Source organism: Spea bombifrons, chromosome 4, assembly GCF_027358695.1.
Source record: "Spea bombifrons isolate aSpeBom1 chromosome 4, aSpeBom1.2.pri, whole genome shotgun sequence".
NCBI classification, from domain to species: Eukaryota; Metazoa; Chordata; class Amphibia; order Anura; family Pelobatidae; genus Spea; species Spea bombifrons.
This window is the reverse complement of record NC_071090.1, coordinates 39,729,191-39,754,484: the sequence shown is the minus strand read 5'-3', so window position 1 is coordinate 39,754,484 and position 25,294 is coordinate 39,729,191. Positions and strand designations below refer to the sequence as shown.

General features: G+C 39.5%; 1 protein-coding gene across 2 annotated transcripts; it reads left to right on the top strand.

Moving 5' to 3' along the window:
* Positions 1-22,116: 22,116 nt before the first annotated feature.
* Positions 22,117-23,509, top strand: LOC128491273 (deoxyguanosine kinase, mitochondrial-like). 2 transcript variants are annotated; one of them, XM_053463562.1, is made up of 2 exons: positions 22,117-22,170; positions 22,496-23,509. In XM_053463562.1, the coding sequence occupies exon 2, from the start codon at positions 22,496-22,498 to the stop codon at positions 23,390-23,392; it is 897 nt and encodes a 298-aa protein (XP_053319537.1). In that variant the 5' UTR covers positions 22,117-22,170; the 3' UTR covers positions 23,393-23,509. The 2 variants fall into 2 exon arrangements, with proteins under 2 accessions (XP_053319537.1, XP_053319536.1); XM_053463561.1 differs by having other exon boundaries at positions 22,146-22,197.
* Positions 23,510-25,294: the final 1,785 nt, after the last annotated feature.

Genomic DNA, 25,294 nt, shown 5'->3' with positions numbered 1-25,294 from the left:
AAATTTTTCATGGCTTCCATGGCTGAAGAAACCTTAAGGTACACCCACCTTGAGACTTGTGGCCCAGGGTTCCTCCAGGGGCAATGCCTGTCTAATGCTTGCTCCTATGTCGATCCCCTTTCATGGACGTGCTTGGCTGTTGCGGGGGTTTCTTGCCTTTGTTCCCCCAAGGCCAGACCTCCTGACCAAAGGTACCCCCACCCAGCGACCCTGAGGTGCGGGTGTTATTGGTGGTGGAGAGGGGAACCCACTACTTAGGGCCAGGAGGTCATACAGTGGGGCTTACAGGCTGGCAACGGACGCTAAAAAGCAAGGTGTGTGTGAAATGTGGCACATCTATTAATTTTAGTAACATGCATACCCGCAGCTCTTCCTTAGTACTCCTCACAGTACTATTAAAACAAAGATAATGGATGCAGGTGGAGAAGTGCAGGGTCTCATGTATAAAATAAAAACAAATCATGTGTAAAACCATATAATTAATTAATGTGTAAAAATGCACTCACAAAACAATATGAAAATATTGCATCCAGGACAATCTTAAAATGCAGTCCTTTCCAATGATCTGTGTGAGAGAAATAATACCATGGCACAGTATAGCAAGTAATGTGGCCCCTATTTATTGGAGCAGCTTACAAGAAGTGGTGGCTCACAGAGTTAGCTACAACAGCATAAAAGCAAAGGCAGTCCAAGAGGAATCCACTGGTAAGTGATGATCTAGGTGAATGAAAATAAACTCAGCCTCTCTACGCGTTTCACCAGGCACTGTCCTGGCTTCCTCAGGAGACAAATTGATGATCTGTATTAAAAGTCAATAATAATAGACTATTATCCGATAAATAGGGGCCATTTTTTACTTGCTATACTGTGCCATGGTATTATTTCTCTCACACAGATCATTGGAAAGGACTGCATTTTAAGATTGTCCTGGATGTGATATTTTCATATTGTTTTGTGAGTGCATTTTTACACTTAAAATCACGTTAATTATTTATATGGTTTTACACATGATTAGTTTTTTTATTTATTTTTATTTTATACATAAGACCCTGCGCTTCTCCACCTGCATCCATTAACAGAAGCTTAAAGCCAGGCAGGGGTGAAGTGGCAACTCATGACCTAGGCAAAGAGAAGTGCTTCGGCAGGCACATCAACTCAGGCGTTCCGTATAAATTCTATATAAATAAGGCATTTCCGATTTTTTTCTAACTTCCACTAGTTTGTACCAAAAGTTCTCATCCTAAATATATAACTATGGTATCAAAAGAAAGCCCTCTCCTTCAAAAAACAATATATAATTTACATGGGTACACAATTCACAGGAAAGGAGAATAATGGCTGAACTGACATACCACAAAAAATGGCAAAATTCCTTTGGGACTAAAGAGGTAAAATTAAAAACTTTTTCATAAATAAGTTTGTGGAAATCATAAGAAACAACTCGTTCAAACTAGAGTTGAGCTTAAACTTGAGATAAGATGGTTTCACAAAATTCACTGCATCATAAATGTTGACTGGAATATACCTATGCCAATTACTTGTTTTTATTATAGTTTTATATGGAACATACGTGGCATTCATTTAATGATAATTTTTTAATGTTATACACCAAGTTATCTATTTGTAATATAATATTTTTAAAACAGATGTTAAAGCCACTCATCTTCTCCCTACAAATCTCCACTGGTCTGTGACCAAATCCAGCTGAAAAATGTCAAGTAATCTTACTGGTGGTCTTTGTTTAGATTGTATGTTTCCAAGTCTGATGTTCCATATAACATTCTCTCATCACTTTCAACTCCATTTTTCTCCTCTCCCGTAATTTTTTCAGCACATTAATTTCCTTTCCCTTTTTTAAAAATCTAGATACGTATTTCCTCCTTGTCAACCGTTCTTGGCTATTGCATCCACATGGTCATGCATTGCAGTAGAAGCTGTAATGTAATATTACTTGGGTACTTTAGCCCAATTCATTGACTTGTTGACTGGACCAAAAACTCTAATACCCTACAAAAACATCTAACATCTGTTAGATGTTATATGTATACAGATGCAGAGACCAGATGTTTCAGGTGAATGACACAAACATTTACTATTAACTAATAAAAAAACACTAAGTCAAAAGTGGCAATTATATCAAACGACAGCAAGCTCAGAAGGGATGGAATCCCCATGCGCCACTTGTATTCTCTTGCAAAGGAGGTGTGCCGTGGAGAGGTTCGTTGTATGCCACTCGCCATCATTGAGGTTATTAGTTCTAGGGCTTTTACGGTCTCTACATGTTTAATGTTTATAGTTGTGTAATAAAGGATATTCTGAATGTTGGGTGTTGTCACGGAATGAGTCACAGTTGTTTTTCTTTGTAAGTATAGTAATGCAGGGCCTCAAACTTTTAGTGGAAAATATGTATAGTAGCCTTTGTTTCCACTGAAAAGAAAAAATATTTTGTATTGTCAATTATATTCTTGCAGACATCACACTTACTGTGTCAATGCTAACAACTATAGCTCTAATGCAATGAAGCATATCATAGGAGGTAAGTGAACAGTTTGGGATATCATATGGAAGCTCCTTGGGTACAAAACATCGCATTAGTCTTGTAAAAACACACCCACTGACTCTTACAAAACACTTTTCTCTTTTCATAGTAGGAAAGGGCAACCTGTAAAAACTAGATATTTGTTTACTGACAAAAAAAGAAATGTTGTTTTCTCAAGTAACAGCTTAAGATGATCCATTATTAAAAATAGTTAGGCACACGTAAAACCACAAAAAAACACAAAAACAGAAAGTGATCGTTCATAGTAAGAATCAGATATGATACACTCATAGACAAAACGCTTTATACTCAACACAAACTCAAACACAATAAACATTTGAAAACAAGAACAGGGCCGACGTTACGTTTCTAATAACCTTTGGCTATTGGTTGTCCTCATTCACATAACTTGGACCTTTAATTAACTCAGGCCTTGAGTCAGGCCCAGACTGGCCATCTGGCACACCAGGCAAATGTCCAGTGGGCCGGTGCCTCGACAGCATGCAACACTCGTGCTGCCAGGATATACCTGGCCACATTAGAAGAGCACAAAAACAGCGTGCTGCGGCACATATCCAGCTGCCGGTCGCTTAAAGTGCCAGGGGTGCCTCGACATTACCAGTGTGGCCCTGGCTTCAGTCTCATTGCCCCCACATTATTTTCATTAATATTAATGAATTGTATATAACAACCCTGTGCACCTATGCTTGTGTAATCTATACAGTAGTTACTGTACATTTCTGCCTGTGCTGCATTTAAATGCTCTATAATATTATACCTGGCTTATGTAAATATAGGAGACTTTACAGAATCAAGTGCTAACCTTGCTTGTTCAGCTTAGTTGTGTAGTAAGCCTGTGTTCAGTCACAATTACACTTATACACCAATATGAAGAGAGACCAAACTGCCATTGGATCTGTAGCAATATTAATAATAATGTCCTGTTCAAACTATTTGTATAATGAGTAGGTAAGAATGAACGCTAACAGCGTTAATCAGGTTGATCCAATTAAAAAGAAATCCAGTCATCTTTTGTAAAGCACACAGATTATTACAATCTTAACTATCCATTTATTAAGGGTATGTTAATGCTAATGTTAATTGTATTTAAAACATCATTTCTTAAAACCAACGTATTAAAAGGGAATTATAGGTCGAATGCCAGAAATGAGAATTTATAGGTTCTTTAATTAAATTTATTGCTAGAATGCATTTGTTCACGTTTGCGATGAGAAGTGTAGCTATTTAGATTCCCAGTTAAGAAAGGTAGAACGTATCCGAGAATGCTTCAGTGCAAAAAGTCAGTTTAATGAAACATGTTAAACAAAAAACAGATTTATTCTGACACGGCGGTATATCTGTTTAGTGTTCTAGATATTGTGCACTACTTACCATATAATTAACTTATTTGAATCAGATATGTACAGTAATTGGATGGAACTAAATTAGTACATTGTCCAGATCCTGTGATAAACATTGTAAAAAATATGGTTGATGAATTGGCTTGCCATTAAATAAAGGAGTAAAAATAGAAAGAACACCACTAATTTGGAAGACAATGCTTGGGCCATTTAGATTACTTATAAGTATTGAGATGTAAGGTTATATTGATGGACAGTCATGATATAAATATATACACGTAATACTGTTCAAAAGTTTGGGGTCTCTTAATTGACAAAGGGTTTTCTAATTACCAGTTAGCCTTTTAAACTTAAACTCAGATTGGTTGCTCATAAAGGGGCTCTGTACGCCTATGAAGATATTCCATTAAAAATCAGCCATTTCCAGCTACAATAGTCATTTACAATGTTAAGGTCTACACTAAGTGACCCCAAACTTTTCAACAGTAGCGTATATACACTGATCATAATAGACAAAAAACTTCCACCGATCACGTGTATAAATGAAGAATATATATATATATATCCTACACGTTCTGCTGCTCCCAGTAAACACACGCCTCACAAGTGTTGATATAGTAGATATGTCAAAAATGAGGCGCAAGGAACATGTTGAAAAAAATAAATAAAAAGAACTGATAGTGTAATAAGTAAGTACACTGTGATAAATATTAGTGTTGAATACACTCACAAAAAAGCATTGGAGAAGGCTCATCAAGAATCATTGTGGCTTGGAATCTGGAAGTCTGGAATATATATAGACATACCCAAATAGTGCAGTATGTAAGAATCACTTTTAATAAACAAAGGTAAAAAACTTACAAAAGAGACGGCATAACTATAGAACGTTATGCATACAGGCAATGTGTATAAAAAGTCCTGGATATCCGCTGGTGAATGTAAGTCCGTAGATCTTTCTAATCCAAGAAGTCTCGGTTCTATCAAGTCATAACATGATGACCATCTGCCTAATATTCTGTGGGCCCCCCTTTGCCATCAAGGCAGAGACTCCGCTAGACCTCTGTAGGTTTACTCTGGTATCTGGCACCAAGACATGAGCAGCAGATCCTTTATGTCCTGTAAGTTGCGAGGTGGGGCTTCCATGGATGCTTCCTGGGATCACGTGTTCTCCAGGTAAGCAACACACATGCACCCAGCCATCCACGGGCACTTTTTCCATTGCTCTGTGGTCCAGTTCTTATGCTCACAGATGCTTGATTGAATTGAGATCTGGAGAATCTGGAGGCCAAGTCAACACCTTTCCTAAACCATTTTTACCTTATGGCAAGGCGCATTATCCTGCTGAAAGAGGCCAATGCCATCAGGGAATACTGTGTCCATGAAAGGGTGTACAGGGTCTGCAACAATGCTTAGGTAGGTGGTAAGTACTTAAAGGTTAGTAACATCCACATGAATGGTAGGACCGAAGGTTTCCCATCAGAAAATTGCCCAAAGTATCACACCACCTCTACTGGCTTGCCTTCTTACCATAGTGGATCCTGGTGCCATGTGTTCTCCAGGTAAGCGACGCACACTCATGCGGCCATCCACGTGATGTAAAAGAAAACGTAATTCATCAGACCAGGCCATTTTCTTCCAATGCTCCGTGGTCCAGCTCTTATGTTCATGTGCCCATTGTAGGCACTTTTGGCAGTTCACATGAGTCAGCATGGGCATGCTGATTGGTCTACGGCTACGCAACAAACTGTGACGGACTGTGTGTTCTGACACCTTTCTATCAGAATCGGCATTAACTTTTTCAGCATTTTGAGCTACAGTAACTTGTCTGTTGGATCTGACCACATGGGGCCAGCCTTTGCCCCCTACGTGCATCAGTGATTTTTGGCCGCCCATGACCCCTTCACCAGTTCAAAGCTTTTCCTTCCTTGGACCATGTTTGATAGCTACTGACCATTGCAGATCTTGTCAAAGTCACTCAGATCCTTGTTCTTGCCTATTTTTCCTGGTGCCATGATAAGATTATCAGTGTTTTTCACTTCAGTTGTCAATGTTATGGTTGATCGGTATATATACTGTGTGTACATACACATACATACACATATACAGAGGGGGTAAAAAGGAACATGTGAGTAAATAAATGTAGACACACTTCGGTTGTCACTGTGAGAATTGATAGTCTTGCTGGGCGGTGATTAAGGGCAAGGTATAGCATAGTATAGGTGCTGCACTATAATTGGATGGTGTACCCCTCTGCGTGACTACCTACTTACATGTTGGGTGCTTATCCTTAGGAAAGACAGATCAAGCATAACATGAAAAGCTGCAGCTTCATCCATCTGCCTTCCATATATATTGACATAATACAATGGGTATAGGGAGGCATGTTTGGGGTGAGTACATTTATGATATATGGCAGCTGGGCTTTGGCTGAAAAAAGTCCATGACATATTTTCAGCAGTATAGTAATGAGAAGAGAGAAGAGATGGTAAGACCTTTTAATTAAGGGTGTATACAGTATGTATATATCTGTACACACACACACATTTATACACACACAAACATACAATGCATAATTATTGTGCACATACTGTATTTGTTGCATTGCTTTACTTTAAAACAAAGCAACAATTCAGCACATACCCAGCACACTACATGGCCAAATACTGCTTAGCCCGCTATTACTTTGACATAGTGGCGAGCTAAGCAAGGTATGGCCATATAATGTGACAGAATCCCCAATATTTATTATTATTATTATCCTTTATTTATATAGTGCCAACAGTTTACGCAGCGCTTAATACAATACATAAATTCAAGGGATATGACAAGACAAGAATTGACAGCCTAAGACAAACCGATACATTTGGTGGAGAGAGCCCTGCTCGCAAGCTTACAATCTAGAAGGAAATGGGGTGACAAACATAAGGCATTGAGAAAGGGTGAGGTAGTGTGGGGGTTGTTTATGCCTTATGGTGTATTTTGTGTTGAATGGGTATGCACTGAATTCTTGATTTTTTGTGTACTTATTGGTCATTATTATTCTAGCAGCAACCCAGGAATCTGAATGTGTATGCCTTTTATGCTGTGCGCTCCCCTCTTTTGTATATAATTACCTCATAGTCCCACGTGCACTAAGAAGATGCAATTGGTGGTGTCAGTAGGCATAACACTTCATGTCATGGAAGATGTTTATTAACTAAATGATAAAGAGTACGTTTTACATCATATTACACACATTTGGAATTTCAGTAAGTATCCTTTACAGGATTTTGTCACTTCTGTGATATAAGTTAGCTATTTTATGAAATATCAATAGTTTCACAGCCACTAGAAGTCAGTATTGGTGCACCATCATCTTGCTGTAAATGTAACAGTGTGTTTCCTGTTGAACGTGTGCATTAAGCAGTTCTGTTTGTCAACATTAGTGAAAGGTGACATTTATTATGCATTGTATAACTGTATACTCAGGGTGTAAAGGGATACTGAGGAGTTTTACTACAAATACAAAAGAAGCAAACAATACATCAGTTTGGAAGGGCACAAGACAGCATTATGATTGCACTTGTTGGTTAATGCCTTATCTATACCATATATGCTTTCATGTTTAGTGTTTTTTTCTTTTCCCTCCTTTTCTCCTTGCTCCATGCTCTAAACTGAGAGTGAAAGGGTATGCGGTAGACTTGCGCATTCGTTTTTGTGCCAAATTTTACAGTTTCCTCCATTCGTCCGAATAACTAATGAACAAATCCAACATTGGACAAAATAAATGAAAAATGAATGTGCACAACACAAAAATCTTCGTTCATTCATTAGTCGCTGTGGCAGCCATTTTAACTACACTAAGAGGAGGAGAATCTCGCCATTTTAATGCAACTTCTTTAATTTATTGTTTGCATGACAACCTGGATGGCAGAACGGAATTTCCAAAAGTGAAAACGTTGGACAAATTTTGTTAAATACGAACTTTCCGCCGGAGCCCCAGTTCTACTATACGGAGAATTGTATATCTATTGGCAGATTTGGAAGAAGCCGCTTGGGGAAACGTGTAGTGTGAGCTTGCCAGCTGACGTCACTGGAGGAGGAGCTACTGACACGACCGGAACTCCAGGCTGTGCCGGCAATCTACTCCATCTCTAAAATTACTAGATTATAGGTGTTCTCTGAATACTCCAGGCCTGCTCAGATTTGACCCACCTGGATCACTAGCAGCACTTTTTAGAGTTGCAGTTCCACAAAATGACATAAAAATGTGTGGTTAAATCATTACTAAGCCGTTTCTGAATTTAATGAATTCTAAATCCTAGCACTCTTCTCTAGTGATCTGTGATGGACAGGATTGTAGCTGTGGTATGATTGCTAAAGTTTACCACACTTAATTGTTCTACTGTATCATGGATTTAAAGACAAACACCACCATAAAGGCACCAAAGCAAAAGTATAACCTTTGAAGACAAGCACGTTTAAAACCCAATATAAATGCTGCTACCACAGAAAACTGTGATAGGGAGTCAATGCCGTGTCTAAGACAGCTGTCCTATACTGCAATATAAACATTTTCATAGTTAGCCATAATTGAAAAATTCGATAGCGGTCCTCATTTAAGAATAGCAAATGTAAAGCTTACAATAGTAAAAAGGTACAATATGATTACAATGCAACAATGTTTCCCTTTAAGATGCTTTTTTTTTTTATTTTTATTTTTAACTAAGTAAAGGCAAGTTTGTGCAGTGTCCCAGAGTGTTGCAATGGTACTTGAGGATTTTGCATGAAGGGTTTAAAAAGCACAACAGAAAATAGGATTTTCATTCTCATTCTCATCTTCTTACATAGGTGTAAGAATGAGAGGTGGCAATGATCTGGAATGACAGCTCATTAAATATCACTCTCGACAGAGGATACATTTTACAGTTCTGTACATTAAATAATTTAAGCATTATATATTATATATAAAAATAAAACTAAGCGAAGTGACAGGGCTAGTCCCAAACAGCCTTAAATTGGTGGGGAGTTGGCGGGTGTAGGCAGGAAGTAGGTACAGCCAAGTAGTACTCCCCTGACAAGAGAGAAAGCAGAAACTGACTTGTAGACACCAGATCAAACCTGGATACTTACCACATATGCTGATGCCTGATGAAATATTGTTCCCACAATAATATATCTGTGCATAAATTAAAAAATCATTTTAAATTTCAAATTAAAATTAAACATCCCTTTCTTTGTAGATCATTTAGGCTATAAATATAGATTTTATTTATATAGATAATTATAGGCTATTGGCTATTTAACATTAAACAAACATTTTCATATTTTTTACCTTCTACTCACAAAACTAGTGCAAAGAGATGGAGAAATGCTTAACGAGAAAATAATGATACTCTCGTTAACTGCATTGAGAGTACAATACTTCCATCTCTGTACAGTGTCTCCATTGCAGTGTTGACTTTGTGTATCAGCTTCATAACCTTTCAAACACAGCGGCGATCAGTTTAGCTATTTGCAAAGCAATTCAAAGTTAGTGTTTCCTGGTAACTGATATAGCACGCATACAACAAGGCACATATTTATTTACAGGTGCTGATAAAAACTATCAGCATTGCCTAAATTAACTGATGGGCTCAGTGTTTTTGTTTAGTTTTATTGAAGCTTTCCTTTGATGATTTCAACTCGACACAAATCTGACATCACAACTGCGTTACCAGTCCTATACATCAGGTACTAAGTAGCAACTCTGATGGGCACAAGGGGTTCTTCAGTTCATCTTAAAGCTACCGTATTGGCTCGGATATAGGCCGCCCCCGTATATAGGCCGCACCCTAAAAGTTTGGTGCTTTTTTAAAGAAAAAGTTTTTTTTCTTTAAAAAAGCACCAAAAAAAACATGCTGCCACTCTGCCCCCGAGATATGCTACCACTGTCCTCCCTCCCCGAGATACGCTGCCGCTGTCCTCCCTCCCCGAGATACGCTGCCGCTGTCCTCCCTCCCCGCGATACGCTGCCGCTGTCCTCCCTCCCCGCGATCCGCTGCCCTCCCTCCCCGAGATCCGCTGCCCTCCCTCCCCGAGATCCGCTGCCCTCCCTCCCCGAGATCCGCTGCCCTCCCTCCCCGCGATACGCTGCCCTCCCTCCCCGCGATACGCTGCCCTCCCTCCCCGCGATACGCTGCCGCTGTCCTCCTCTGCCCCCCCTCCTCGACTTACCGGAGCAGACTCCCGGGTGTCTTCAGGGCCGGCGAGGGACATCTACGCAATACGCGTATGCAACTTCCGGTACCGTTACCGGAAGTTGCATTTGCGTATTGCGTAAATGTCTCCCGCCGGCCCCGCAAGACACCCGGGAGTCTGCTCCGGTAAGTTGGGGGTGGGCAGAGGTAAAACGCTTAGATAACCTCCCGTGCCGGCACCCCCCCCCGTGGGAAGTGCTGGCAGGGGAGGCTGTCTGAGCGTATCGGGGAGAAGGATGCAGGTCCCCTGCACCGCTGCGGGGGATCTGTATCTTAACCCCGCTGCCTGCCCGGCGCCCGGGACTGCATGTCCCGGGCGTCGGGCGCTAGACCCCGAATATAGGCCGCACCCCCACTTTAAAAACTTAAAGTGGGGGGAAAAAGTGCGGCCTATATTCGAGCCAATACGGTATTTCTGTTAGGGGTGCTTTCTAAGAGAAAATGTATATAAGAAGTACTTGACTAGCCTAATATATTATTATGGGAAAAAATGGGTGAATTAAACAAATTTAATTTTATGTATACATTAACAAGTACAAAAAACATTCACCAATCCAAACCTATTTCAATGTAAAATGCATTTCGGAGCCCATGATATAAAGACATTCTGAACTTATTGGAATTAGAAAATGAGACTTTTCTCATTTTTTGACTTCTGGTTGCCTCTACTTAAAACAGGAAGCACATCTAAGTATACTTTTTGCATAGTCTGTAGCACTAAAGTTGTTGGAGGGCTGTTCTTAGGACAGGTGAAAAGCGTCTAACGTTAACAACCCACACATTATATTATACACGTGTTTCATTTAAAAATATATCCGGATTGAACCTCAAGACTACAAAAAGTTGTGTATATTTCAAAATTAATCATTTTAAGAAACGGAAATCAAACTCATAGAGAATTCAAAATATACACTAGTATTTTTAAAGAGGCACAAACACTAGAATATAGTTATAGGGTATGTGTGTAGACATTGACACAATATTGATTTTCCCATCATTCATACAATTTTCCACAGGCAATGTAAGTGTTTATTGAAATGCAAATTGTAATTACATACATAAGATCAGTAGCTCAGTGCAATGAGATGTGTGTTCATGGCACTGTATGTTATTTGTTAATTGCCCTTTACAAAAATATCTAGCACATGTTGATAAATTATTGTATCATTATGTGTTATCTTAGTATATACCATTTAAGAACATGTCAACCTTACTCTTCAAGTCAAACATTATAGAATTTCTTTTTATTGCACTCCAACCAAGTAGCAGAATGGCAGCAACACAAGTCTTTACACGCATGCACTGATCCAGAGATTTGTTTCCGCACATACTAAGTGCATTTCAATCATACAGTTTATACGTTTTATAAGTTTATAAATCGTTAAAATTGTATCTTTTCCAAACAAAAGGGACTTGTCATTCTGTGTAAAATGGGCTAAAGATTTCTGAACCTCTTCAGAAAAAATGAAATTTTTTTAAGCCCGTAACAATAAAAACAGATTTACAAGATTGTAATGGGTTGAAAATGTTAGTAATTATTGTGAACCTAAATCTATCTTTTTTGTTATTAAATCTGAAGCTTATGGTCCTTACAAGATATTAATAGTTATAACAAGTGTCAAACAATACAGTAGCTTGCAAACGCTGAAGCTGTGTTGGTATGTTTTAAAAAGGTTTCAAATATTTTAATAATGCAAATACTTATATTACCCATATAAACAATATATTTCCCATTATATGCTTGACTGGTTTCTGGTTTGGCTATTGTATATCATGTTTAGTCCTAGAACGGCACTCACTAAAGGGTCAATAACAAGTAACAATGTTATATAACATATGGGGTATGCTTTAATCTACAAGTGCACTTTTTATTCTATTTTATGAATCTTTCAAATTGACAAATTTAGCACAGTCTCTGGTACAGTTTCATTCTTAATATACTTGACTATGTATAATTAGAATAAAATAAAAATCACAAGCAAACTCAACATTGAAGGTAAAATAATAATTGGAATATAAATATATAAATGCCAAAACATTATACTTTCTGCTCTTGCCCTTATGGATCTCAGCTTGCAAGCCAGACCAGACTATGTCAAGATGGGTCAGGCAAGTCTTGAAGTTAGATGGTTGAGCAGGACTACAAGGGATACAAAAGGAGTTAATGTGGTTCAGGTCTGGGGTTGCTCTTACATTACATTTATTTATAAAGCGCCGGCAGATTCTGCAGCGTTGTTACAGTCAGAACAATTTAGAAACGCATACAATAAGCTGGTGCAAAGGAGAAGAGGGCCCTGCTCTTGGAAGCTTACAATCTAAAGAACCCAAACAGGTATCGGAATGATTAATATGGTGCTTCAATGCAAAATACTCGATGGCTATAGTATATGGACTACCACTTGGTCTTTAGCAGTCTACCTAGAGGTAGCAGCTGTAAAGCCGTGGCAGCAGTCCAAAACTGAAGGACAGCTGCCCTACATTGGTTGATGCCAGAGGAGGCCCCTGCCGGCGACCAATGGAGTTGCTTGTAATGACCTTTAACTCCTGGCGAGATCCTACAGATCCCTTTTAACCCCTAGGATGTTGCGTAGAGAAGTTAGGCTAGCGGCAGGGAAATTAGGTAGGAGATATTACCTAAGACAAAGACGAACATTAAGATTCTTCGTCTAGTTCTTCTTCGTCTTCGTGTACCCGCCGCCATATTAGTTTATTTGGTATTCGGTTTGAAGAAAGAAAACGCACTATTAGTGTTCGTTTTCATGTTCTCCTATATACGAATGCACAAGTCTAATTGTAACCCATTTTAAAGTTGCGCCTTTTCAATAATATTCATTCTGGGCCACCATAAATGACATAACTTCCTGGATCAAAATGCAGTCGTGTTTAAGTAGCAAACTAAAGCTAGATAAATATAATTATTATGGGCTGTGCAATAACGTATGGTGAGTGTTTTTTACCTAAATTGTGTGTAAGACTCCTTACATAGCATTGCAGGTATAGATCAACTGCAAAAAACACAAGCAAACTCGACATTGAAGGCAAAATAATAAATAGTAATGTATGTAAACCCTCAATTGTAGACATAGATGACTGGTCACAAACCCCAAAAGCCAGTCCTGGCACCCAGATAGGCACATAGGACTTGTCCCAACACCCAAATTGTATCCACCTGCCCAGCACCTAGATTAGAGGCATAGGACTTGCCATCTTTGCCCCCAGCTTCCGTGTCATGTTTGCCTCCAAACAGCCTTCCTGTGCCATATGTGCCCCCAAACTGCCTGCGTATGCCATCTTTGCCCCAAAGGGCCAGCTTGTGCCATCTTTGGCACTTATGCATCCATGCAATCACACACACATATAAAATACATACTCATTTATTTACTGATTCCCATATACTAATTCATTCACACACTCATTCATACAACCTCCCCCACCCTCTTACCTCAACTTCAGAGTTGTCTGTGGTGCTTGCATACTTCCGTAGGGGGCGACAGATTACCTCTGTGTTGCTCGCACACTGCGTGAACTTTTTACTGGTCAGGGGAGGCAGGAACCCAGCAGGTTCATGTGACGTGACATAACCCAACGTGACTCTTCTGGGTTCCTGTATCCACTAGGTGGTACAAGAGATTCTGCTTGCAGTGTGCGAACCACACAGACATAAGCAGCGGGTCCATGTGGAAGTGATCACAGGGGTCGCCTACCGAATGCTGTTGCTGCGGGTTCAAGGGGTAGCTGCTATTGGCCCCTCCAGAAATGACTACCTGATGGTTTTTCTGATGTGGCTTCTATTTTACAGTGTAAATTTGAGTGCATGACTGAAGTATTATATATTAAAGACAATATGAACACAATATGATTTTTTTTTAATTTTTTTAACATAAATCATTTTGTGTTGAAATTCAAACTTAATTCTGCGATATCAGTGCTGCCTCTGGATTATACTGTGGGAGGAATACTCCAGTTTTGCCTCTCTTTCATCAGTCTGCAAATGTGCATGTATTACTGAAGTAAAGAAAAAAAGATCATATATTGTAGACAATACTACACTACACTTTGTTTTCTCTCCCTAACCCTCTGGTGCCTATATGTGGAGCTATAACTAAAACAAACCTAAAAATGCCATCAGTAGCTACCAAAACTACAATTCAGAGTCGCAATTACCACCACCCCCCTTGCCACTAGCATAGGTCTCTCTCCTCCATCCTTTGGCCTCTCAGTTCAATAAAGCCATAAGCGCCTAATTTATATACGTGCGACTGTGCCATCTATTCTTCTCAATTCCAAAGAAAAGCATTGGAAATAACTATGAGACGTTAACAGAAAATCCAATGGACATCCACTGAGTTAGTTACAAGCATAGATCTTGTACTGGCACCTGTTTGCATGGCATGCTTCCACATTGAATTCTCACAGTTAAGATAAAATAAACCTGTTTCTTCAATCTCCTTTTCATTTCCTTCCAACTCACAGCCTCCTGCCTGGGCTTCCCCTAAACCAGCCTCAAAATAAGCAGAGACATGCACGCTTCTTAATCCCTCCGCCCACTGGTTGTCATAACAACACGCGAGACAAGCAGGTGATTCATTGACAGGGAGCAGATGGTCTCCTGTGGAGGTAAGCAAGGTCAAACAATGAAACCATATTGATCATATTGCTCTTTCCCCTCCTCTACTTCATTCTTGAGTTTTTTTTTTCCACTAGTTGTACACTCCCCTAACTCTCTCCCTGTGTCTCTACATAATGTCCCTTGTCATGCTGTTATCTTCTCCTCCCACAGTTTCCCCCACTGCTCAGTTATTCATGGATGGAAGTGGGAGAGTATGGAAACACCTCCCTCTCCATTTTCACCACACACAGAAACGCAAAAACGAGTAAGTTAACTTACTAGTCTCAAAGACAAAAGGTTAGCGTTGGTACCGTGTTAGCCGTAGAAACACAAGAGAAAAAGTTGATTCAAGTTGATACCTTTATTAGCTAAGTAGATTTGGAATGCAAGCTCTCGGGTCTCTTCTTCAGGATTAGACATATGGTCTCAAAGAGAAACCTGAGATGATAGGTGGAAGAAGTCTGCTTGTCATACTGCTGCATGGCACCTTCTAAAATACAAGGTTTGCCATCCTTTGCAACTCAGCATATTTATATCTAAATGCAACCTATGCATGACGAACATACACTAAATGGACAAAAGTATAAGGACACCTGGCCATTACAACAGGGACTTTTATAAATACATAGACATTATTATGTAGTTGACCCCCTTTGCAGCTATAACAGCTTCCACTCTTCTGGGAAGGCTTCCCACAAGATTTTGGAGTTTTTCTATGGGAATTTTTGCCCGTTAACCCAGTAGAGCATCTGTGAGTTCAGGCACCAATGTTGGACGTGAAGCCCAGGATCACAAACTCCATTCCAGTTCATCCCAAAAGCTTTCGATAGGGAATGAGGCCAGGGCTCTGTGCGGGCCAATCACATTCTTCTACACTAAACTCATCCAACCATGTCTTTACAGATGTTGCTTTGTGCACTGAGGTGCCTTGCTCAAACTGCTCCCACAAAGTTGTAAGCATAGCATTGTCCAAAATGTCACGGTATGCTGAACTATTAAGATTTTCCTTCACCGGAAGTAAGGGGCCTAGCCCAACTCCTGGAAAACAGCCCCATACAATTATTCCCCCCTCCACCAAACTTACAGTTGGCACAATGCAGTCATGCAGGTCACGTTCTCCTAGCATCTGAGAAATCCAGACTTGCCCATCAACTCTGTCAGAGAATCTGGATTCGTCACTCCACAGAACACGTTTCCAGTGGCGGCATGCTTTACACCACTCCATCCGACACTTGGCAATGTACTTGGTGATGTGAGGCTTGCATGCAGCTGCTTGGCCATGAAAACCCAATTCCATGAAGCTCCTGCCTTACAGTTTTTGTGCTGATGTTAATACCAGTGGAAGTTTGGAACTATGAAATCACTAGAGCATGGTGACTTTTACACCTTCTGCTTTGTGGCTCCTGTTCCTAAATGCTTAGACCAATAATACCACTTACAGTTGACAGTGGAATATCTAGCAGGGTCAAATTTCACAAACTGACTTACTGCAAAGGTGTCATCCAACACTTGAATTCACCTCTTCAGAGTGACTTTTTTTTTTTTACAAATGTTTGTAAATGCAGACTGCATGGCTAGGTGTTTGATTTTATATACCTGTTACAATGGGTGTGATTTAAACACTTGAATTCAATAACTAAGAGGTGTGTCAATTCTTTTGTCCATATAGTGTACCTTGGAAAATTTTGACCCAAATTGCATTGCCATTTTTGATACCAGTGTGCCGCAATATTTGGTGTGTGAATGTTCAAAGCAATAAATCTAAAAATGCAAGTTTCAATGGCTAGAAATATGGTTAGAAATAAGTTTTCTGCAGTTTGTTTAATGAGTTTTTTTATTCTAGATAGTTTACTTACACAGATATGAAATATGATATATAAAAATCAATTTAAAAAAAATCATAAAATCTAAAAATACTTATTTTCTAAACAGAGAGATAAGATATCAGTATCCTGGCACAGTATCCTGGTTTTATGAATACAATCCTTAATAAATTATTTCTGCAGCAACATATTTGTCTTCGCTACTTATCTTTTTGAGAACCAGAGGGATCGTGCTCTTCGTCAGTCTTCTACCATGTCAGTGAAAGAAGGGTGATTGGTGCTCCAAGAAGTGGTAGGGCCACAGCGGAGCCAAGTCCCCAATCTTCGTCTTCTGGGGCTGCACTCCCCAAAGGGATATGCAACCCTTTCCTTCCCTTCCAGGCATAAGCATTGGGTGGGCTGGATCTCCTAGAGGAGACCCAAGGAAGTATTCAACTCTTCAAGGGGGAGTGAGTCTGTTTGCAGCGTGTGCGAGCAGCCAGGCGAGGGAGTATGTATGTTAGAGTGAGACTGTGTGAATACGTATGTGTGTATTAGCATGAATGTGTATGTGTGTGAGCGGGAGTGTGTTAACATGGCTGTGTTAGCATGAATGTGTAAGCGTATGTGAGAGGGTACGCGTGTTAACATGAAAGAGCAAATTCCTCTCCATCATAGTCTGTGCAAAAGGACACTACCAGAACAAATGTCTGTCACGGACCGGGTCCATACGGATAACTGAAAGACCCAGCGCGCCCAAAGATTGTGTGCAGGAGTCACAGTGCAGTAGTGGAGTTGGACAGGGCCTGGTTGCAGGGTGACCACACTCACCTGGGTGTTGAGTATCTAGGGTTGTGCAGCCAAACACCAGTGCCCTCATAAAGCAAAGGAAAAAGGAATATATATATAAAAGGAAACAAAGTGATATTTTGCAGGCACCCTGGAGCAGGCATGAAACATATCACTAGAATCACGTGCAGGATGCTGCAGGCTGGGAGTATAGAAGCCAAGCAAAGGGTATAGCAGAAACATAAGCAAGGGACAGGGAGACCAGGCACGAAACATAACCAGACAAGATATACATGTTACAGGGTACTACAGTGAACCAGACAAGGAATAAACATTACTAGACAAGATATACATGATACAGGGCACAACAAAGGACAGGGAACAAGGCAGGGAACACAGGGGAAGGAGTGAGGAGCCAGAATCCTCACACACTTCTCCTTTAAGCAAGGATAGGCCATATTGACTAGGACATGGGGAGAGGAGAGAGGAACCAGAATCCTCAGATGATACAAGGAAGAAGGGCAAAGGTACATAAGAGACAGACAAACATGAATACAGGAACTAGCCTAGAACTATGTGATAACAATTGGAGATTCCGTCACATCATATGGCCATAGTATGCTTAGCCCACCACTACGCCAAAGTACTCCAATGACGGTGGGTCCTAACGCTAATCCCTGCTGACAGTGGTACGAAACAAACCAAACATGTAATCCAAACACATAGCACCGAGACATACCTTTAGACTGCAGACTGAGACAAACAGAACACACGGGTGGGGCACACCTTATAAAGGAAACAGAGCTGAAGCAGAAGCAAGGAATGGAAGATCTGAACAGAGCAAAAGGAAATCCAGGAATGGATCGAAGCAAAACAGGAAACTGAAGCAAGAGCGAGATATGCAGCTCCGCAGCCTGGGTAGGATGTGACAATGTCATTAAGTCTCCTCTAATACAATGTGGTCAGTTTCTGTATCTGCACAGTCCCCTAGCATGCATCTATATTCCCTGGGCGGGGGGGGGGGGGGGATTACGATTGCTTCCTGGAAACCAATCTATGCCATGTCTCTGTATCTACTGGTCAGCTTGCTTGATGCCATGTCTCTGCACCGGTGAGCTCAGTAATCTGCTTTGTAACGTCCTTGGCACTAATAAACTTCTCTCCCTAGGGACCACAAGTCAGTTTCCACTCTCAAGTGTAAGGGATGGAACTGCCAAACTTCTTTATATTTCAGAGAGGGTGCTCCCCCCTACATTAAATGTGATTTACTTAATTTTTCATTCCTAGTTTTTAATGGCCTAGCTATCTCTGCCAAATCAGACCCTAGTGATTTTGTATCAAGTCTCAAGTTAACCCTTGCATCTGAAGCTTTGCCAAAGTCCTTGAATATCTGGAGAAGCGCCCTAACTCATTGTCAATCTGTGCAGAAGACTTTCACATTATACATGTATAGTTAAGTATTTCCATCTGATGCAATCCAAGAAAAAAAAAAAAGGTAAAAGGGTGCATCCTTGTCTGACACTAAAACATATTGGATCAGTTTCCCAGCCAGTAACCAACACCAGGCTGTAAATGTCTTGGTACATGAGGTCAATGTATGAGCAGACATTCTCACATTGCTTAGCCTAATGTGGATGTATTGCTTGCTGTGGAGCATTGCTGTTTTACCCACTGAGATTCTTGTGCAATTCAAAGCCCTCTCTGGCACCTGTGTGGTAGAAGGGGTGTTTAACCCAGAAGTCACACATCCATGTTAGGATTAGATATGAGTCAACAAGACAGAGTTACATAGAAATGTATGGCTGTATAGCATACACAGTTTATGCTGAGTTGCATGTGGTCGTACCGTTCTTTTATCGTTTGTAGGAGCCAGGGCATCTGAATCATTTCATTCTTAGTTTAAGGCCATGGTAGAAAGGACTGAGTGACCAGCTGTCCAACTACTGAAACACAAGAAGTAATGAAAAATAAATAGACATGAAAAACATGAGCAGTTGGGATAAATGAAAGAGATGAGCATAGCACCAAATGAAAAGGTCAAAAAACATGAATAATAAAGATTGGGTTGCTTAGTGAATGATCATTCCCTCTTGCACTGGAAAATAAAGATGTGTGCCCTAGTTCTTTATGTCATATTACTAATTAGAACATCTTGGTCACAACCCTTCACCTTATAACATCTGGGAGAAAAAAAAAACATTTAATAGAACAGCCCGGTCTCCGATTTTTTTTTGTACTGCATATTGTAATCTATTCGGCGTGGACTGCAGTGCATTTTACTTATTAACGCCTCTATTGGCTGCCTCTGCTGAAACCAGGACACAATACGTACACTTTCTCAGTGACATTCACAATGAAGTCAATGGGAGCAGCAGTAGTGTTCTATACTTCAATTGGAATGTTACCGAGCATGAACAAGAAGTGTTCTGGACTATATGTTTGTTTGTACTATTACATTAAAAACATGCTACCTTGTGTGAAAAAAACACCAGCATTTTTTAACCTATATAAAAAAATCAATCTTCATCAAGGGGTCAATTTTGGAAGTTTAATTAGGCTAGGGTTAATTCATACTATTGTTCCAGATATTGGGCATGCAGATTTCTCCAGACCTACACAGCAGCTGCTAAAAAGTACCAGCATCTTGTGAGCTGCCTGTGCTGCATAGATCTTGAGCCACCAGCAGGGCTGACGCCACCTATAGGTTTGGAGGGGCAGCCACAAACCACAGTCATTTATTAGAAGCACGGCCGCAGCTTGCGGTCACTTGATGGGAGGTAGGCAGCCACGCAGGCTGCGGTCATTCTGTAAGTGGCAAAAGGGGAGGGGCTTGTGGGGGTGGAGCCAGGGGGCAGCGATCCACTCCAGTGACACAAGAATGAACAAAATGCTGCTTGCCGTTTTAACGATGAAAGTGTATGATGTACATCTGCATTTATGGCTACCAAATGGTTGTGATCCTTACTTTCATGCAAACTGAGCAGAGTTTGATAATGAGTTTCTCAACAGCACAGGGTAACGACTCATATCACAGATACCGAGAGAACTTTGTAACTTTCAATTTGGAACCCTGATGCCCCCGACATATGACTGGAACCGTACACTTAACTGCCAGGTCAAATTTTTATTATGCAACTAACACCCAAAAGGCACAGGAAGACTCAAAAAATGGGTTTTATATCAAATAAAATATTGTATTTATTTTAACAAAAAATTACACGACAGTTCTTTTAGGTGATGAGGCATTCATTTGCTAAGGATCCTTGTATGTGAGAACAATATACTCTAATGAAGGTCAATGAAATTCCGTTAATATGTAGTATTTCATACCTGTATCCTCCTCACTAGCAGGTGGTGAACATCTGTGCAATGCGTGCAGACAACTTCCGCTGCTGCCGGCACTTTCGCCAGGGCTTCCATATTCAATATGCTTGATGCTACTTTCCTGTTAGTACACAAACAGTGACATACTATCAGTTATGTTCTCACTTTTAACAGCTGTGTAGTTTGTTTGAAATATACATCTGAATATGGAATATTAAAGTTTTCTGTGAGCACTTCAATAGGAAGCCTTCAAAAAAAAAACAACAAAATTAGCTACCCTTCTCTGTGGTCAAAAGACTTGGCCAAACAAACTAATATTGAGGGATTCTGCAGAGGGACACCTCAAAAATTAAGAGACCTCTCGGGAATCATATGAATTAAAGTGCAGAACATTTAAAATGATAAAACATAACCGTTAAGATGGTTTCAGTGTAGAATTCAGTAAAGGTTATATCTCAGATGTGACAATTCTACAGGCTTCCCCCCCAGAGAATTGTTCAGAGCTATTAGAAGAAGAGTCAACTACATTTTTGTATTCTAGTTCTCCATGCTTCATGTGTTCTACATGAAGTTTCTAAGAGAGAAAACATACAGGATTTCATGTTTTGCTTTCACTGCACCCTGGCCTGTCTAACAGCATTCTGTGGTAATGGAACATTAAGTCCCAGTGCACTCGCCTGTTTTATTGGTATGACTATACATTTCGTATAAATTCATATAAATTCACGTATTCACTGAAAGGTCCATTATCTAGAGAGCTTGCGAAAAATTGTTAATATGGGCAATCAAACCTATGCTACCCCATTATTTCTACACTGCTTTAAAAGCGTAGTTAAGTTTGCTAATATGACCTGCCCACCCTATCATAGAAAACCCCATGTTTTGTAACCTACCTACATAAAAAACCGGCCACCAACTACAGCAGTATCCTGCAGTATGTGAACTATACAAACTTACTAAAGGCAACAAATGACTTCTTTCTATATCCCCAATGGGAGGAAACCCTATACAGGTGGTTGTCAGCAACATGTAAAAACTACACTTGTCCTGGAAACCAGAATAAGTGTAGGAGCCTAAAATATCCTCCCATCTCAGGTACACGCTACTAAACGCACTAGGTAAATTATGGCGCTAAACAAACCATACGTAAACTCCACAGCTTAAATACGCAACACCTCTCACTAAAAGCTACAGACTTCCGGCCCAAAAAGAACTCGCCTGCAAAATGTATGCTTCCGGATGTGCGCGAAGGGTGTTGGGAATTGTAGTTTTTTGGTCACTGGTACTGACGGAAATCAGACCGTTATCGGTAATGATTGGTTAAATCGCGAAGTCGTGCATCGATTGACATGTAGTTTGGAGCCATGTTGTAGTCGTCTCATCTATGTTATATAATGTCACATACTGTATTTATAATTAGCTAGAATGAAACTACAGTTCCCAGAATGCACGCTGCTTCGAAGGCTGAGAGGCACAGTATACTTCCGTGTTCTGTCTGAGCATTCTCCCCGATTGCATAAAATTAGAGGTATACTTCTACATGATAGCAATCTGTGTATGTATTGATCCTTGTGAATGAAAAGCATTGGTATATGCAGCTACCGAGGCTTGCCCAATGGACTAGTTATAATTATTAATAGTAGAATATTTTTCTTAATGAATTTGTTATAAATTGAAAATGGGGCATGATTTACTCTGGGAAAACAAAGATATGTCAGTGAATTCTATAGTACTATAATGTGACATTGTGTTTTTTGTTCTCTTCAATTTAGTATAGTCCCTTTTAAAAAGGAATTATTTAGCTGCCTTCATCAATAAACCATTTGTATATTTATATAATTTTGTGCCAACAGATGTTTGCTCAAAAAATCAAGAGAATTTGGAATTCAATAGACATTCATTTTTACAGTATACAGAAGACAAAGCGAACATTATTTTGTACATTTCCCTGTAAAAAAGAAAATAAGGAGATCTCCATGGCAAACAACGACAAACAGATTGATGAATCTCAAACTACAGACTCCGGGTCTACGAGAATGCGTGTTAAAAGATTATCCGTAGAAGGAAATATTGCTGTAGGAAAATCTACTTTTCTGCGGATGTTGTCTAACGTTTTCCACGAGTGGAGCTTGGTCACAGAACCTCTACAGAAGTGGCGACATGTCCAGGAGTCTGCATCCCCTCAAAGTATGGGCAACCTACTTCAGCTGATGTATGATGATCCCACCAGATGGTCTTATACTTTCCAAACCGTTTCATGTATGAGTCGATTTAAAACACAGATTGAGCCACTTTCAGATGGGTTATTAAAACAAAAAGAGCCTGTCCAGATATTTGAGAGATCTGTTTACAGTGACCGGTATGTATTTGCTAAAAGTCTTTTTGAACTTGGCCACCTAAATGAAATTGAGTGGACTGTGTACCAGGAATGGCACTCCTTTCTCACTGAGCAATTCTCAGAAAGAGTTGTGCTAGATGGAATTGTATATTTAAGAGCATCCCCGTATAAATGTTTTGAGAGACTCCAGCGAAGGGCCAGAAAGGAGGAGAAGACAGTACAACTTGATTACCTTCAAAAGTTACATGAGCAGCATGAAAACTGGTTGGTAGAGAAGACTACAGATGTCCATTTTGAGCATATGAAAAATATTCCAGTTTTGGTGTTGGACGTTGATGAGGATTTTGAAAGCAATCCAGTTGCAAGTGAACAGCTTGGAAACAAAATGAAGAACTTCTTAGCTGGAAAATAATATTTATTGGTAGCATTATTATTAAACAGACAGTTAATTAGATTTTTTAAAAGTACAAATGATTGATCGTGTATCTTTGGCAAGACGATGGACCATATAAAATCTTAGGGTACATAGGCCATGACTTTAGCTCCGTTCTGTAACAGGAGTGGACAGCCTACAACTCTACACATTCAATAGTATCTTCTAAATGTCCAATGCCCTTTTCAATTGAATCTATCACTTTACATTTAGCAAGAACTATATAATAGCGTTGATATTATTATAATTTAACCTTATGTATAACATAGGAACTGCAGCCTTAACTTCTTGTTGTTAAGGTTTGCGTTACTATTTCTTTCAGTAAGTTTATTGTTACAATATTCCTTCCCATTAATGGAAGCTAAGTGGTCCTAACAACCTTTGTAAGAGCAGTGTGGGGATATGGAGACAATTTAATTTCTGCTGCCTTTAGCTACATACCTTAGATTCTATAGCATAAAATAGGCTCTTATTTTTAAACAAGATATCTCTAAAGCAAAGGGTACAGACTATATGGTAAAAACTAATTGGACCACATTTTCCCTTTATGATTCACATGGGGACCAAATAAGTTGTCTTTGAACCCAACTTTAAACCAATACAACTGCTAATGTATGAATCCCCAATTAACTGATAAATAACATACAGACTACATTGCGGTAGCAGCAGTGATTAATTTATAGGCCATGTTGATCTGGCAGCAGATTAATCCATTTTGATAGGCTTATTTGCTTTTCATACTCAACTATTACTTTATGTTTTGTCTATGTGGAGCATAACACATTGTTTACATACACAGAACTGTATACATTTTATATGTGTTTAGCACATGTACATGTGATCTCCATTTGTTGAACGACCATTCTGCTATTCGTGTAAACTGTTATCCTATCGTTGTTTATTATTTATTTGTTTGTTGATTTTCTATTAATAAGGTCATATTGTTTCCATAAAGTTACATTTTTACCTGGTTTTTTAATTAAACTAACCATTTGTGCAGATCATCCGTATTTGTCAATTATAAGATGTTTGTCGGGAATATTTTTGTAGCAGTCATAAAATGTTCAGGTTTTTTTTTTGTAAGTGCTTTAATGACCACCCCACAGTAATGTGAGCTGGGTTAAAGGTCTAGCTGAGTTTTTGATCCAAGGCAGAGGTGTGAATAAATTTAAAAGTTTTGTGAAAGAGTGCATGTAAGGCTAACATGAGGCAAGACTAATTTGTGCAAAGAGCTTTCAGACGGGATTTTGCTAGAATAATTATCCTGCCATTCAAGGGTAGCCCCTCATTTCCATAAGAATGCCCCATCACGTGACACACACATCTACTCTGAAAGACTCAATTCATAATATTTCTTGGCCTGTTTCCATAAGATTCACACATTATGCATGCTGAAAAAGGGCAGAATGCAGTTGTGTGTAATTTACCCCAGCTTGGCATTCATGACGCTCCTTGTCTTTGTATGGAAATAGTTACCTTCTAGTTAAGTGTTATGTGCATCCACAACTTTGTAAAAGAGGCGCAAGTAGTTAAAATTGAGGTTTCCAGGCCTTTTGCAGGTAAGAATGGGAATCCATGAATACATTAAGGACTTTCTAAACAAAGGATGTGCAAATAAATGTCTCCAAAGCAACACAATGAGCTTGCTAACAATGTTTGTAGCACTGCACAAACTACTGTAATGTCTTTTAATTTTCACATATACTGTCAAATATGGAATTCGTATGTGTGTTTTAGTAAAATATAGCAAAACACTATCACACATTAAACATACCTTAACAAAATGTAACCAGGAGTAGAAAAATAAAACATTCATGGTAATTATTGGTCCTATATATGTTTAATGTGTTATTACCACATTTTAATTACTGGTGTATTGAT